Genomic DNA, 16,232 nt, shown 5'->3' with positions numbered 1-16,232 from the left:
GACTAAAAGAAAGCAGACAAAAGCAAACTTTAAGGCAGGAGACGTTACTAAAAGCAGTAAAGGATGTTCTGGATATTACCAAGTCTCAACATATTTCAAGGGGTTGAAATCATTGAATGTATATCCCCAGACCACAATGAAATTAAACTAAATATCAGTAACAAAAAGATAATAAAAAATGCCCAACATCTTAAAAACTAAGCAATCTACTTCTAAATAATCCATGGTTCAAAGAAGAAATCATAGACAAAATAATTAAATATTTTAAACTGAATGATAATGAAAATATGGTATATCAACATCTGTATGAAAAAGGGGCAGAAGGCTTATTGAAAGAAATAATGACTTGCAACTTTCCAAATATGGGGAGAGATTTAGCCATCCAAGTTCATGAACCTAATAGGTAACTCCAAAATTCCAACCCAAAACAATCTTCTCCAAGACACATTATAATAAAACTATCTAAAATCAAAGACAAAAACAATTTTAAAATCAGCAGGAGAAAAGATATTTCTCACATATAAGGAAACTCCCATAAGGCTATCAGCAGATTTCTTAGCAGAAACCTTGTAGGCCAGGAGAGAGTGAGATAATATATTCAAAGTGCTAAAACAAAACAAAAAAAACCTGCCAACCAAGAATACTTTACCCAGCAAAGTTGCCTTTCAGAAATGAGAGAGAGATAGACTTTTCCAAATGAACAAAAGCTGAAGGAGTTCATCACCACTAAAGCTGCCTTACAAGAAATGCTGAAAGGAGTTCTTCAAGATGAAATGAAAAGACACTAACTAGTAACATGAAAGCATATGAAAATGTAAGATATCCTGGAAAAGGCAACTATATAGTCAAATTCAGAATACTCTAATATTATAATATGGTAGTGTGAGCTCTAGTATAAAGGACAGAAGTATTAAAAATAACTATAACTACAGTAATTTGTTAATGGATACACAATATAAAAAGATGTAAATTTTGACATTAAAAACATAAAATTATGGGGAGTGACGTCAGCATCATGGCGGAGTGAGCTTTCCCGTGAATTCTTCCCCCACAAGATACAACAAAAGTAACAGCCACAGACCAACAACGGAATCCCAGACAGTGAAAAGCTAGAGTGGAGGGATCCACACTGCCGCACATCTGAGAGCGGAACGTGCTGGGCCCCCGGAGGAAGTGGGGAGAGGTAAGGAGAACTCCGCTCCCTCCCCATCAGATCAGCGATCCGGTCTGCGCGGCTCCCAGAGAGGGGGGAGGGGCGGCCCTCGGCGGGAAACTGTAGCTCTTCGGGCTCTCTCAGCCAGTGGGAAACTCCCGCACAGAGGGCTCAGAGGGCTCAGAGGAGCCACAGGGCTACCATCAACATCTGAGCAACCCAGAGAGCGGATAAAGAGGGGCAAACGAGAAGCCTCCCACGTCAGGGACCCAGAGGGCAAAAGAGAGAGCTCCCCCCTCTCCGCAACCCGGAGTCTGCAGCTCGACCAGATCTAGCGGTCCGAGGCAGACCTGAATAAACTGGACTGGACCCGTGGATCGCAGTGGGGAAAAAAAACAAAACAAAACAAAGCAAAACTGCGGATCGCAGCAGAAAAACTGGGGCAGAGCGCAGGGGACTTAGACTACACAGCCCTTTACCACCAGACAGTGGCGGCAGGTGGAAATTGCAACCAGAGACTTCCAGGATGAGGAAAATCAAAACCAACACAGGAACCACAATGCAAAAATATATGAAATCACCAGACCAGAAACAAAATGACAAGCACCCAGAAATCAACCCCGAAGACACAGAAATCCATAAACTAAATGACAGAGATTTCAAAATAGCTATCATAAAAACACTCAACGAAATACGAGACAACACAGACAAACAATTAAATGAGATTAGGAGTTTCTTCACAAAAGAGATTGAAATCATAAAGAAAAACCTATCAGTGCTGATGGAGATGAAGAACACAATGGAGGAGATAAAGGAGAATCTGGAATCTTTAAAGAACAGAGCTGACAATATGGAGGAAAGAATTAGTACTTTAGAGGATAGGAATACAGATATACTCCAGATGGAAGAAGAGAGAGAACTAAGACTAAAAAGAAATGAAGAAAGACTCCGAGAAATATCGGACTCTATTAGAAAATGTAACATAAGAATTATAGGTATTCCTGAGGGAGAGGAGAGGGAAAGAGGAACAGAGAGCCTATTCAAGGAAATAATAGCTGAAAATTTCCCAAATCTGGGGAAGGAGCAGGAAATACCAGTAAGCGAAGCCAACAGGACGCCTATATATATTAACAGACAAAGGCCTTCACCACGACACCTAGTGGTAAGGCTAGCCAGGGTCAACGACAAAGAAACAATATTAAGGGCAGCTAGACAAAAACAAAAAATAACGTACAAAGGAACTCCCATCAGGCTCTCAGCGGATTTCTCAACAGAAACTTTTCAGGCTAGAAGAGACTGGAATGATATATTCAAAATACTAAAAGACAAAAACTTTCAGCCAAGAATACTCTATCCAGCAAAAATATCCTTCAAATATGATGGAGAAATAGTAACTCTCCCAGATAAACAAAAGCTAAGGGAGTTCATGGCCACGAGACCGCCACTACAAGAAATACTCAAGAAGGCCCTCAGGCCTGAAAACAAGAAGAGAAAGGGAACACAAAGCTTGGAGTAAGGAGAAAAGTAGGTAGACAAAATCAGAGAAATAGTAGATCTTTACCGGAATAGGTTAGCAACCACTTAAATACTAAACTCAAAGATCAAAGGAAGAAATTCACCAAAAATAAGTTTAACCTCATCACTGTAAACACACAGCCACAACACAAGATAGAATAAAGTATAACAAGAGCAACTTAGAAGGGGAAGAGGAAAGTGACTGAATTGACTTAGTATAAGGAAATAGGAGGCTATCAGATAATGGACTATCTCATACAGAAGATTTTTTGCCCAAACCTCAAGGTAACCACTAAACAAATAATCAAATTAAAACCACATATGATAAACAAAGAGAAAACTAGAAGAATCATAAGACAGAACAACCAAACTGAATTGGCAGTCCAAAACAAATGGGACAAGAAACAAAGGAAATGCAAAAGAACCAGAAAATAAGTGACAAAACAGCAACATTCAACCCTCATATTTCAATAATTACCCTAAATGTAAATGGATTGAACTCTCCAATCAAAAGATACAGAGTGGCAGGATGGATTAAAAAGCAAGACCCAACAATATGCTGCCTTCAGGAAACACATCTTAGCACTAAAGACAAGCACAGGCTCAGAGTGAAAGGATGGAAGACAATACTCCAAGGTAATGGCAAACAAAAGAAAGCAGGTGTTGCCATACTCATATCAGACAAAGTAGACTTCAAGATAAAACAGGTTAAGAAAGACAAAGAAGGGAAATATATAATGATAAAAGGGACGCTCCATCAAGAAGACATATCACTTATAAATATATATGCACCCAACATAGGAGCACCAATGTACATAAAACAACTATTAACAAACCTAAAAGGAGAAATCAACAACAACACAATAATAGTAGGGGATCTTAACACCCCACTTACAGCAATGGATAGATCATCCAGACAAAAAGTTAATAAAGAAATATTAGACTTAAATGAAAAACTGGACGAGATGGACCTAGTAGACATATACAGAGCACTTCACCCAAAAACAGCTGACTACACATTCTTCTCAAGCACGCATGGAACATTCTCTAGGATAGACCATATGTTGGGAAACAAAGCAAGCCTCAATAAATTTAAGAAGATTGAAATCACAACAAGCATCTTTTCAGACCATAAGGCTATGAAACTGGAAATGAACCAGGAAAAAAAAACTGGGAAAGTGACAAAAATGTGGAGATTAAACAACATGCTACTGAACAACCAATGGATCATTGATGAAATTAAAGGAGAAATCAAAAACTATCTGGAAACAAACGAAAATGATAATATGCCATATCAAACCATATGGGATGCAGCAAAAGTGGTCCTGAGAGGGAAACTCATAGCGATACAAGCCCACCTTAACAAACAAGAAAAAGCCCTAATAGGCGACCTTAAATTACACCTAACAGAACTAGAAAAAGAAGAACAAACAAAGCCCAAAGCCAGCAGAAGGAGAGAAATAATAAAAATCAGAGCAGAAATAAATGATATTGAGACCAAAAAAACAGTAGAAAGGATTAATGAAACAAAGAGTTGGTTCTTCGAGAAGATAAACAAAATAGACAAACCCTTAGCCAGGCTAACTAAGAAAAAAAGAGAAAAGGCTCAAGTAAATAAAATTAGAAATGAAAGAGGAGAAATTACAACGGATGCCATGGAAATACAGAGGATTATAAGAGAATACTATGAGAAATTATATGCCAACAAATTGGACAATCTAGAAGAAATGGATAAATTCTTAGACTTATACAACCTCCCAAAATTGAACCAAGAAGAAATGGAGAATCTGAATAGACCAATCACAAGTAAAGAGATTGAAATAGTAATCAAAAACCTCCCAAAAAATAAAAGTCCAGGACCAGATGGCTTCTCCAGTGAATTTTACCAAACATTCAAAGAAGATTTAATACCCATCCTCCTCAAACTATTCCAAAAAAGAGAGGAAGATGGAACACTTCCTGAATCATTCTATGAGGCCAACATCACCCTGATACCAAAACCAGACAAAGACAATACAAAGAAAGAAAATTACAGGCCAATATCGCTGATGAACATTGATGCAAAAATCCTCAACAAAATATTGGCAAACCGAATACAACAATATATTAAAAAGATCATACACCATGATCAAGTGGGATTTATACCAGAGACGCAGGGATGGTTCAACATCCGCAAATCAATCAACGTGATACATCACATCAACAAAACAAAGAATAAAAACCACATGATCGTCTCAATAGACGCAGAGAAGGCATTTGACAAGATACAACATCCATTTATGATAAAAACTCTCAATAAAATGGGAATAGAAGGAAAGTACCTCAACATAATAAAGGCCATATATGACAAACCCACAGCTAACATCATACTCAACGGGGAAAGACTGAAAGCCATTCCTCTGAGAACAGGAACGAGGCAGGGCTGCCCACTCTCACCACTCCTGTTCAACATAGTACTGGAGGTTTTGGCCAGAGCAATTAGGCAAGAAAAAGGAATAAAAGGAATCCAAATAGGTAACGAAGAAGTGAAACTCTCACTATTTGCAGATGACATGATTGTATATATAGAAAACCCTAAAGAATCTGTTGGAAAACTGTTAGAAACAATCAACAACTACAGCAAAGTTGCAGGGTACAAAATCAATCTACAAAAATCAGTTGCATTTCTATATGCTAATAATGAACTAACAGAAAGAGAGCTCAAAAAGATAATACCATTTACAATCGCATCAAAAAGAATAAAATACCTAGGAATAAATCTTACCAAGGAGGTGAAGGACCTATACAATGAGAACTACAAGACATTATTGAGGGAAATCTACGATGACATAAAGAAATGGAAAGATATCCCATGCACGTGGATTGGAAGAATAAACATAGTTAAAATGTCTATATTACCTAAAACAATCTACAGATTCAATGCAATCCCAATCAGAATCCCAATGACATTCTTCACAGAAATAGAAAAAAGAATACTAAAATTTATATGGGGCAACAAAAGACCCCGAATAGCTAAAGAAATCCTAAAGAAAAAGAACAAAGCAGGAGGCATCACAATTCCTGACTTCAAAACATACTACAAAGCAATAGTAATCAAAACAGCATGGTACTGGTACAAAAACAGACACACAGATCAATGGAACAGAATTGAAAGCCCAGAAATAAAACCACACATATACGGACAGCTAATTTTCGACAAAGGTGCTAAGGACATGCAATGGAGAAAGGAAAGTCTCTTCAATAAATGGTGTTGGGAAAACTGGACAGCCACATGCAAAAGAATGAAAGTGGACCATGTGCTATCGCCATTCACAAAAATTAACTCAAAATGGATCAAAGACCTGAAGGTGAGACCTGAAACTATAAAACTCATAGAAGAAAATATAGGCAACACACTATTTGACATTGGGTTTAAAGGAATCTTTTCGGATGACATGCCTACCCAGACTAGGGAAACTAAAGAAAAAATAAACAAGTGGGACTTTATCAGACTAAAGAGCTTTTATAAGACAAATGAAACCAGAATCAAGATGAACAAACAACCAACCAGCTGGGAGAGAATATTTGCAAAGCATACATCTGACAAGGGGTTGATCTCCATAATATATAAAGAACTCACACAATTGAACAACAAAAAAACAAACAACCCGATCAAAAAATGGGCAGAGGAAATGAACAGACACTTCTCCAAGGAAGATATACAGATGGCCAATAGGCACATGAAAAGATGCTCAACATCACTAATCATCAGGGAAATGCAAATCAAAACAACACTAAGATACCACCTCACGCCCGTTAGAATGGCTATAATCACCAAGACAAAAAACAACAAATGTTGGAGAGGATGTGGAGAAACAGGAACCCTCATACACAGCTGGTGGGAATGCAAATTGGTGCAGCCTCTATGGAAAACGGTATGGAGATTCCTCAAAGAATTAAAAATAGAGATGCCCTATGATCCAGCCATCCCACTACTGGGAATCTATCCAACGCACCTGAAATCAACAATCCAAAGAGGCTTATGCACCCCTATGTTCATTGCAGCATTATTCACCATAGCCAAGAAGTGGAAGCAACCTAAGTGTCCCTCGACTGACGATTGGATTAAGAAAATGTGGTATATATATACAATGGAATACTACTCAGCCATAAAAAAAGACAAAATCGTCCCATTTGCAACAACATGGATGGGCCTGGAGCGTATTATGTTAAGTGAAATAAGCCAGAAAGAGAAAGACAAACACTGTATGATCTCACTCATATGTGGAATATAAACCAACACATGGACAGAGAAAACTGGACTGTGGTTACCCGGGAAGTGGGGGTGGGGGGTGGGCATAAGGGGTGAAGGGAGTCATATATGGGGTGATGGACAAACAAAAATGTACAACCCAAAATTTCACAATGTTAGAAACCATTAAAATATCAATAAAAAAAAAAAAAAAAACATAAAATTATGGGGGATGTAAAAGGGTAGACTTTTTGTATGCAAAGTTAAGTTGTTATTAGCTTAAAACAGACTGTTATAATATGTTTTAAGGAAGCAAAAACCTACAGCAAATACACAAAAGATAGAAAAAAGGCAATCAAAGCATATCACTATGGAAAATCATCAATTCACAAAGACAGCAAGAGAGGAAGAAGGAACAAGTGAACTACAAAACAGCCAGAAAACAATAAGATGGCATTAGTACCTATGAATAATTACTAATTAATAATTACCTATCAATATCCTTACCTATCAATAACTACTTTAAACGTACATGGATCAAATTCTCCAATCAAAAGGCACAGACTATCTGAAATAAATTAAAAAACAAGTCCCAACTATATTCTGCCTATAAGAGACTCACTTCAGCTTTAAGGCTCAAATGAAGGGATGGAAAAGGATATTCCACGTAAATGAAAAAACCAAGAGCGAGCCAAGGTAGCTATACTTATATCAGACAAAATTAGACTTTAAGTCAAAAACTGTTACAAAAGACAAAGAAGGTCATTATATAATGATAAAGAGGTCTATTCATCAAGAAGATATAACAATTGTAAATATATACGTATTCAACATCACAGCACCTAAATATATTAAGCAAATACTAACAGATATGAAAGGAGAAATAGACAATAATACAATAAGAGCAGGGGGTTTCAACACCCCATTTTCAACAATGGATAGACCATCCAGACAGAAAATCAATAAGGAAATGGTATGGACTTGAACTATACCTTAGACCAAATGGACCTAACAGAGATATACAAAACATTCAACAGCAGTAGAATACACATTCTTCTCAAGTGCACATAAAACATTCACCAGGATAGATGATATGTTAGGTCACAAAAAAAAACATTGGCAAATGTAACAAGACTGAAATCATACCAACTGTCTTTTCCTACCACAATGGTATGAAACTAGAAACCAAATAACAAGAGAAAAACAGGAGAATTCACAAATATGTAGAAATTAAAAATCACACTCCTGGGGCTGGCCCGGTGGCGCAAGCGGTTAAGTGCGCGCGCTCCGCTGCGGCGGCCCGGAGTTCGCTGGTTCAGATCCCGGGCGCGCACCGATGCACTGCTTGGTAAGCCATGCTGTGGCGGCGTCCCATATAAAGTGGAGGCAGATGGGCACAGATGTTAGCCCAGGGCTGTCTTCCTCAGCAAAAAAGGAGGAGGATTGGCGGATGTTAGCTCAGGGCTGATCTCCTCACAAAAAAAAAAAAAAAAAAAAAAAAAAAAAAAAAAAATCACACTCCTGAACAACCAATGATCAAAGAGGAAATCAAAGGGGAAGTCAAACAAATATCTTGAAATAAATGAAATGAAAACAAAACATAGCAAAACTTACAGGATGCAGCAAAAGCAGTTCCAAGAAGGAAGTTTACAGCAATAAACGCTTACATTAAGAAAAAACAAGATCATAAATAAACAACCTAACTTTACAACTCAAAGAACTAAAAAAAGAACAAACTAAGCCAAAAGTTAGCAGAAAGAAGAAAATAACAAAGACCAAAGCAGAAAAAAATGAAACAAAAGACTAGAAAAACAATAGAAAAGCCCAACAAAACTGAAAGTTGTTTTCTTGAAATGATAGACAAAAATGACAAATCTTTAGCTAGACTATCTAAGGAAAAAAGAGAGAAAACTCAAATAAAATCAGAAATGAAAACCATAAATCTCCTAGAAGAAAAAATACAGGAAAAGCTTCTTGACATGGGTCTTGGCAATGATTTTTTTTGGATATGACACCTAAAGCACAAGCAGCAAAACAAAAAATGAACAAGTGGCACTAAGTCAAACTAAAAAGCTTCTGCACAGCAAAAGAAACAATCAGCCAAATGAAAAGGCAACCTACGAGAATCGGAGAAAATATCTGTAAGCCATCTATTTGATAAGGTGTTAATATCCAAAATATATAAGGAACTCATACAACAAGAGCAAAAAATCCCACAAACAATCTGATAAAGAAAATGGGCAGACGACTTGAATAGAAATTTTTCCAAAGAAGACATAAAAATGGCCAACAGGTACATGAAAAAATACTCAACATCACTAATCATCAGAGATGATCAAATCAAAATCACAATACGATATCAGCTCATACCTGTTAGAATGGCTGTTATCAAAAAGATAACAGATAAACACTAGAGAAAAGGGAACCATTGTGCACCGTTGGTGGGATTGTAAATTGGTGTAGCCACTACGGAAAACAGTGTGGAGGTTCCACAAAAAATTGAAGAGAACTACCATATGATCTAGCAATCCTACTTCTGGATATATATCCGTAGGAAATGAAATTACTAACTCAAAGAGATATTTCCACCCCCACATTCATTGCAGCATTATTCACAACAGCCAATGTACAGGAACAATCTAAGTGCCCACTAATGGATAAATGGATAAAGAAAATGTGGTACACACACAATGGAATATTATTCAGCCATAAAATGAGGAAAATCCTGCCTTCTGCAAAAACATAGATGGACCTTGAGGGCATTATGCTATGTGAAATAAGTCAGACAGAGAGAGACAAATACTGTACATTCTGACTCATAGGTGGAATCTAAAATAGAAATAGAGGGCCGGCTCCGTGTCTTAGCGGTTAAGTGCGCGTGCTCCACTGCTGGTGGCCCCGGTTCGGATCCCGGGCGCGCACCGACGCACCGCTTCTCCAGCCATGCTGAGGCTGCGTCCCACATACAGCAACTAGAAGGATGTGCAGCTATGACATACAACTATCTACTGGGGCTTTGAGGGAAAAAAATAAATAAATAAATAAATAAAATTAAAATAGAAATAGAGAGTAAAATGGTGATTGCCAGGGGCTGGGACGTGAGGGGAAAAAAGGAGATGTTAGTTAAACAGTACAAACTCCCAACTATAAGATGAATAAGTTTTGAGATCTAATGTACAGTATGGTGATTATAATTAACAATACTGTATTATGTACTTGAAAGTTAAGGGGCTGGCCCTGTGGCTTAGCAATTAAGTGCGCATGCTCCGCTATGGTGGCCCGGGTTCGGATCCTGGGTGTGCAGTGATGCATTGCTTGTCCGGCCATGTTGAGGCGGTGTCCCACATACAGCAACTAGAAGGATGTACAACTATGACATACAACTGTCTACTGGGGCTTTGGGGAGAAAAAGGAGGAGGACTGGCAATAGATGTTAGCCCAGGGCTGGTCTTCGTCAGCAAAAAGAGGAGGATTGGCATGGATGTTAGCTCAGGGCTGATCTTCCTCACAAAAAAAAAAAAAAAAGAAAGTTAAAAGAGAGTAAATCTTAAATCTTATTACCACAAAGAAAAAAAGTAATTATGTGATGCAATGGCAGTGTTAACTAACCTTATTGTGGTAATCATTTCACAATATAAATGTATATCAAATCATCACCTGTGTACCTTAAACTGACATATATGTCAATAATATCTCAATAAACCTAGAAAAAATAAATAAAAAGGAAAAGATGTTGAGCTGGGATAAAACAATATGTGAGGATAAATATGGAACCTCAGTAAAAGAATGGGTCTTCTACTAGATTCCTTCTTTCATTACATCAGCATCCATACCAAAAATCTACTGAAATCTAACTTTTTAAATAAATGCTAATATGTTCATTTTCATATTTTGTAGTGGCTGTCAGTCAACATTTCTTAAGCAAACCTATCATTTTTTGTATACAAGGCTTATTTATCATTTTACAATAAAAATATATTCAAGTAAAAACATATACCTAGGTAAAAGTAAAATGATACATGAGTAGAATCATCTACTCTGCCCTGATCTTAAGTCTAATATGACAAAAGCAGTTAGTTTTGGTAAGTTAAAACGTTAATTTAGAGGAAAACATCAAACCGGCTGGCATTTTGACAAATGCTCAAAATTTCACTTATATTCCAACAGCTAGGTTGTAAAGACAGAACTATAATATTTTTAAAAAGGTAAAAATGTTAAAAAATTAAATACATATGCTCTAGTAAACATTAACAAAATTCACATTAGATTTAGTAATAATAAAACAAATAGTATATACTATTCAGCATAATTAAAGATGAACAGAGTTCATTTATTGTGAGGTAGTTGTCCCCAAAATCAAGAAGATTTTTGGTTACCACTACTGTTTGGTAGCCACAAAAAAGGATATAGTGATTCTGTTGTACTCTGCATTGCTCAAAACACAAGTGGAATACTGTGTACAGACATAAGGACACATTTTAAGGGAATCATTTATAAACTAGGCAGGCAATCAGTCAGGTAGAAAACTAGTTATTCAAGAAAAACACACCATATCTGAAATTGGTGAAGAAACTGGAACTGTTTACTTGAAAAGAGAAAAAAACACTGAAGAGGGGCCAGCCCAGTGGCATAGTCGTTAAGTTTATGCGGTCCGCTTTGGCGGCCTGGGGTTTGCAGGTTTGGATCCCAGGTGCACACCTACGTACTGCTTATGAAGTCATGCTGTGGTGGCATCCCACATATAAAGTAGAAGAAGACGGGCACGGATGTTAGCCCAGGGCCAGTCTTCCTCAGCAAAAAGAGGAGGATTGGCAAAAGATGTTAGCTTAGGGCTAATCTTCCTCACACACACACACACACAAAAAACACTAAAGAAAGCCCTTATACCACTATCAGCAATAACTGGCAAAACTTCTGATTCAAAACAGTAGCAGACATATACATTTATCTCCCATTCCCATCTCCATGAGCAAATACAATTTCTGGAAAAATGAAAGAATACCAGCTTAGCAAGCAGGGAAAAAGAAGCTACACTAAAAATGCCAGAAGAGAGGAGACAGTTGACTTCCCCACTGAATCAAGCTGAGACTGTGGATTCAGATACGGCAAGTGTGAAGGACTGAGTTGAGCAGTGAGCCAAAATCAGGGTGATTGCAGGTCTGTTATGGAATCATTGACTGTTCCATCTCTGTGTGCAGTGAAGCCTGCAGACTTCTCCTTTTCCTCAACAATGGTAAAGGAACAACCAAAGATAATGAAACTGCCCTTGGAAATAAAAAATAAAAATGCAAAAATAAAATAATTAAATGGAAGGGTTGCATGAGAAAGTCAAGAAAGTCTCCTACAAAGCAAAGCAAAACCAGAGATGTAAAATATAATAGAAAGATAAGTGACAAGAAAGTCAGAAATCCAACTGATTGGGGCTGGCCCCGTGGCTTAGCGGTTGGGTGCGTGCGCTCCACTGCTGGCGGCCTGCGTTTGGATCCCAGGCGTGCACCGACGCACCGCTTCTCCAGCCACGCTGAGGCCGCGTCCCACATACAGCAGCTGGAAGGATGTGCAGCTATGGCATACAACTATCTACTGGGGCTTTGGGGGGGAAAAAAAAATAAATAAATAAATAATTTAAAAAAAATCCAACTGATAGACATTTATAACTAGAGAAGAAAGAAGTAAATTATCAAAGAAATAATATAATAATATTTTCCCAAATTGAAAGGAAACCTAAGACTACAAATTGAGGGGCCTACTGAGGGCTTAGGAGGAACATAGAAAAAAAGAAATACATCATTGTGAAATTTCAGAATAACGAAGCAATAGAGAAAATTATAAAAATTATCAGAAAGCAAATGCAGGTCACTGACATATAACAAAGGTGAGACTAGCATGAGACTTCTAATCAGCAAGTGCTAGTTAACAATGAAGGAATGCTTTTAAAATTCTAAAAGAAAATAAGTTACAACTTAGAATTTTATAGCTGATCAAATAAATGATCAGTCAAGAATGGTAATCAGACATTCACAGACATGCACAGACAGATCTTAGGGGGTTAAATCAGGATGAAATGAAGGAAAAAATAAACTGGTAAACAACAAGAGGATCTAAACTGAGAAGGAAATGAAGGTAAGCCCCAAATGACATTTAACATCAGGTCAAGACAGTAACCAGCTTACAGAAACTAGAGTAAAGAGAGATTCTGGGAGAGAGAACTCCAAGAAACACCTGAGTCTACAACAGAAGCAAAGAATGCAAAAAAAAAAAAAAAAAATGATAGGCAACTAGAAATACCAGTAAAAATATATCATGAACCAAATATGAAGCCTCCAGTACAAATTACACCAGGGAGACAATGGATTCCAAAGAATAAGAATGGGTGAGAATTTGAAAGATACTAAGGATATGGTAAAAAAGATAGCATAAGTTACTTCTACCAAGAAGAAACATGGAAAGTAATTAGAAAACTAGAAAACAAAAAACCCCCTGAGCTGGTAGATACAGAGACCAGATTGGTGGTTGCCAGTGGCGGGAGGTGGAGGGTGGGCAAAATGGGAGAAGGGGGTGAAAAGATACAAACTTCTAGTTATAAAATAAATAAGTCATGGGGATGTAATGTACAGCATGGTGACTATAGTTAATAATACTGTATTGCATATTTGAAAGTTGCTGAAAGAGTAGATCTTAAAAGTTTTCATCACAAGAAAAAAATTTTGTAACTATGTATGGTGACGGATGTTAACTAGACTTATTGCGGGGATCATTTCACAATATACACATATATCAAATCATTATGTTGTGCAACTGAAACTAATATAATGCTATTTGTCAATTATATCTCAATAATAAAAAAAGAAAGAAAACTAGGACTGCAACTCTTCTGCACTTACTTGATTTTCTAACCATGTACATGTATCTTAGATTTTAAAAATTACGGTAAGGTACCATATAGAAGAGGTCATAGACTCTATGTTTGCTTGAAAGATCACAGAAAAGAGTTTTGTGAGGGGCAAATTTAGATTCAATACAAAGACGACTTTTCTAACCCTTAACGATGTTCAGAAATAAAACAAATGATTTGAACACCAAAGGAATCCAAGCAGAGATTAAATACCCACCTACATGGATGCTATAAAGGGGATTCCCATATTGGGTGGAAGTAAGAAACCAATTCAACTAATCATTCAACAAATGACCTAAGATTTTTCCAACTCTAATACAATTCCTCACTCCTATCTAGGAAATATATTACATCAGGAGACAACAGCCTCTGTACGTGTGAGAGCTATTACTCAGGATAGAAAGTTTAGTACTACTGACAAACTTAAGGTAGAAAAAGGAGAAAATGAGAAAAAATAAAGTAAAATGAAAGAGGGTAGGGTACAAGTTGGAATTTATACAATGGAAGCAATTATGTATCCTCATATCAGATGGTAGTACACTTGTCTTAGTAGTTAATTTATGAAATGACATGAGCAATAAGAAAAATATATTAGAACTTTTAGAATGGCCTATATTAATCTTACCATATAATATTTGCTTGATAAGTAGAAATCAGTATTCATAATTATTCACTTTTCTAATAAAATTTTAAATCAATAAAAGTAAAAATTTTAAAAGGAAAACACCATATCCATACAGTTATACCACATCTCTCTCTTACCAGTCATAACCTACAGCAAAAGATGTTTCAATTACAGGAGCAATGAGTTTTGCAGCTGTCATGATGTATTTCTCTGCCATGGCTTTCCTATAACAAACAAACAAAAATTTTATTTAGGAACATGGTATAAAAAGAGTTTGGGTTTTTTCTTAAAATTTAAGTATAAACATTATCTATTAAAGCTAACATACCATGAAAGCCTACTAAGTGGTGGACAGCTACACTAGAAATCTGTTTATAAGTCAGGTTGAAAACCAAGACTAGGAAATGGGATTAGGAAGCCATGACTGCCTTCTGCGTCAACAGTGCATTTCTCTTTTTTTCCTGCTCTATGATGCATGTTGACAAATTGAACAAAGAAACACTGGAGAGACACAAGGCTCTGCAGCAGGAGTTACATAATCTGCACTGTCTATGGACATGAAAGGAAAGGGTGAAAACAGCCATTAAAGAAACACTGTGTGGTAAACAGTAAAAGTGAATTACTACATGTCTCTATAGATTTGCCTAATCTGTAGCTTTCATATAAATGGAATCACAGAATATGTGTTTTTGTGTGACTGGCTTCTTTCATGTATCATGTTTTCAAAGTTCATATGTATTGTAGCATATATCAGTACTTCATTCCTTTTCGTGGCTGAATAATACTCCATTGTACGGACAAACATTATTTATACATACATCAGTTGTGGACATTTGGGTTGTTTCTACTTTTAGGATATTATGAATGCTGCTGCTGTGAACATTCATGTATAAGTTACTGTATGGACATACACTCTAATTTCTTTTGGATATATACCAAGGAGAGAAATTGCTGGGTCATACAGTAAATCTATGTTTAACCTTCTCAGGAACTTTCAGACTGTTTTCCAAAGTGGCAGTTCCATTTTACATTCCTACCATCGGCATATAAGATTTCAATTTCTCTACATCCTTGTGAACACTTGTTATTTATCTGTCTTTTTGATAACAGTCATACTAGTGGGTGTGAAGTGGTATCTCAGTGCAGTTTTGAGTTGCATTTCCCTAATGAGTACTATAGAAGTTAAGCATCTTTTTGTATGCTTACCAGGCATTTGTATATCTATTTTGAAGAAATGTCTATACAGATTCTTTGTACATTTTTAATTGAGTTATTGACCTTTTTATTATTGAGCTGGAAGAGCTTTTTCATTTGTTTGTTCGTTTTTGTGAGGAAGATCAGCCCTGAGCTAACATCCACGCCAATCCTCCTCCTTTTTTGCTGAGGAAGATTGGCCCTGAGCTAACATCCGTGCCGATCTTCCTCCAGTTTATGTGGGATGCCAGCACAGCATGGCCTGACAAGTGGTGCGTCGGCGCGTGCCCGGGATCCAAACCCGGGCCCCCAGCAGCAGAGCATGCGCACTTAACTCCTACGCCATGGGGCCGGCCCTGGAAGAGTTCTTTACATATTGCAGAAGTAAGTCCCTTCTTGGAAACATGATTTGCAAATATTTTTTCCCATTTAGAGGACTGTCTTTTCACTTTCTTGATGGTGTCCTTTGAAGAATAGAAGTTTTTACTTTGATGAAGTCCAATCTACACACTTTTTTCTTTTGATGTGCTTTTGGTGTCATATCTAAGAAGGCATTGCCTAACAAAAGGTCAGTAATATTTACTTTTATGTTTTTTCCTGAGAATTTTATAGTTCTAAC

The 16,232-nt window shown here is 37.0% G+C and overlaps 1 protein-coding gene across 12 annotated transcripts in view; it reads right to left on the bottom strand.

The window, feature by feature from the left end:
• IFT88 (intraflagellar transport 88) overlaps positions 1-16,232 on the bottom strand; it is a 132,015-nt gene that overhangs the window by 80,663 nt on the left and 35,120 nt on the right. For all 12 annotated transcript variants that reach the window (XM_058547811.1, XM_058547809.1, XM_058547820.1 and 9 more), the window contains one exon: positions 14,557-14,643. In XM_058547811.1, coding sequence (XP_058403794.1) covers positions 14,557-14,643 — 87 coding nt within the window. The remainder of the gene's footprint in view (positions 1-14,556; positions 14,644-16,232) is intronic.

This window comes from Diceros bicornis, chromosome 9 (assembly GCF_020826845.1).
Source record: "Diceros bicornis minor isolate mBicDic1 chromosome 9, mDicBic1.mat.cur, whole genome shotgun sequence".
NCBI classification, from domain to species: Eukaryota; Metazoa; Chordata; class Mammalia; order Perissodactyla; family Rhinocerotidae; genus Diceros; species Diceros bicornis.
Note: the sequence above shows the minus strand (reverse complement) of the source record. Positions and strands in the feature narration are given on the sequence as shown.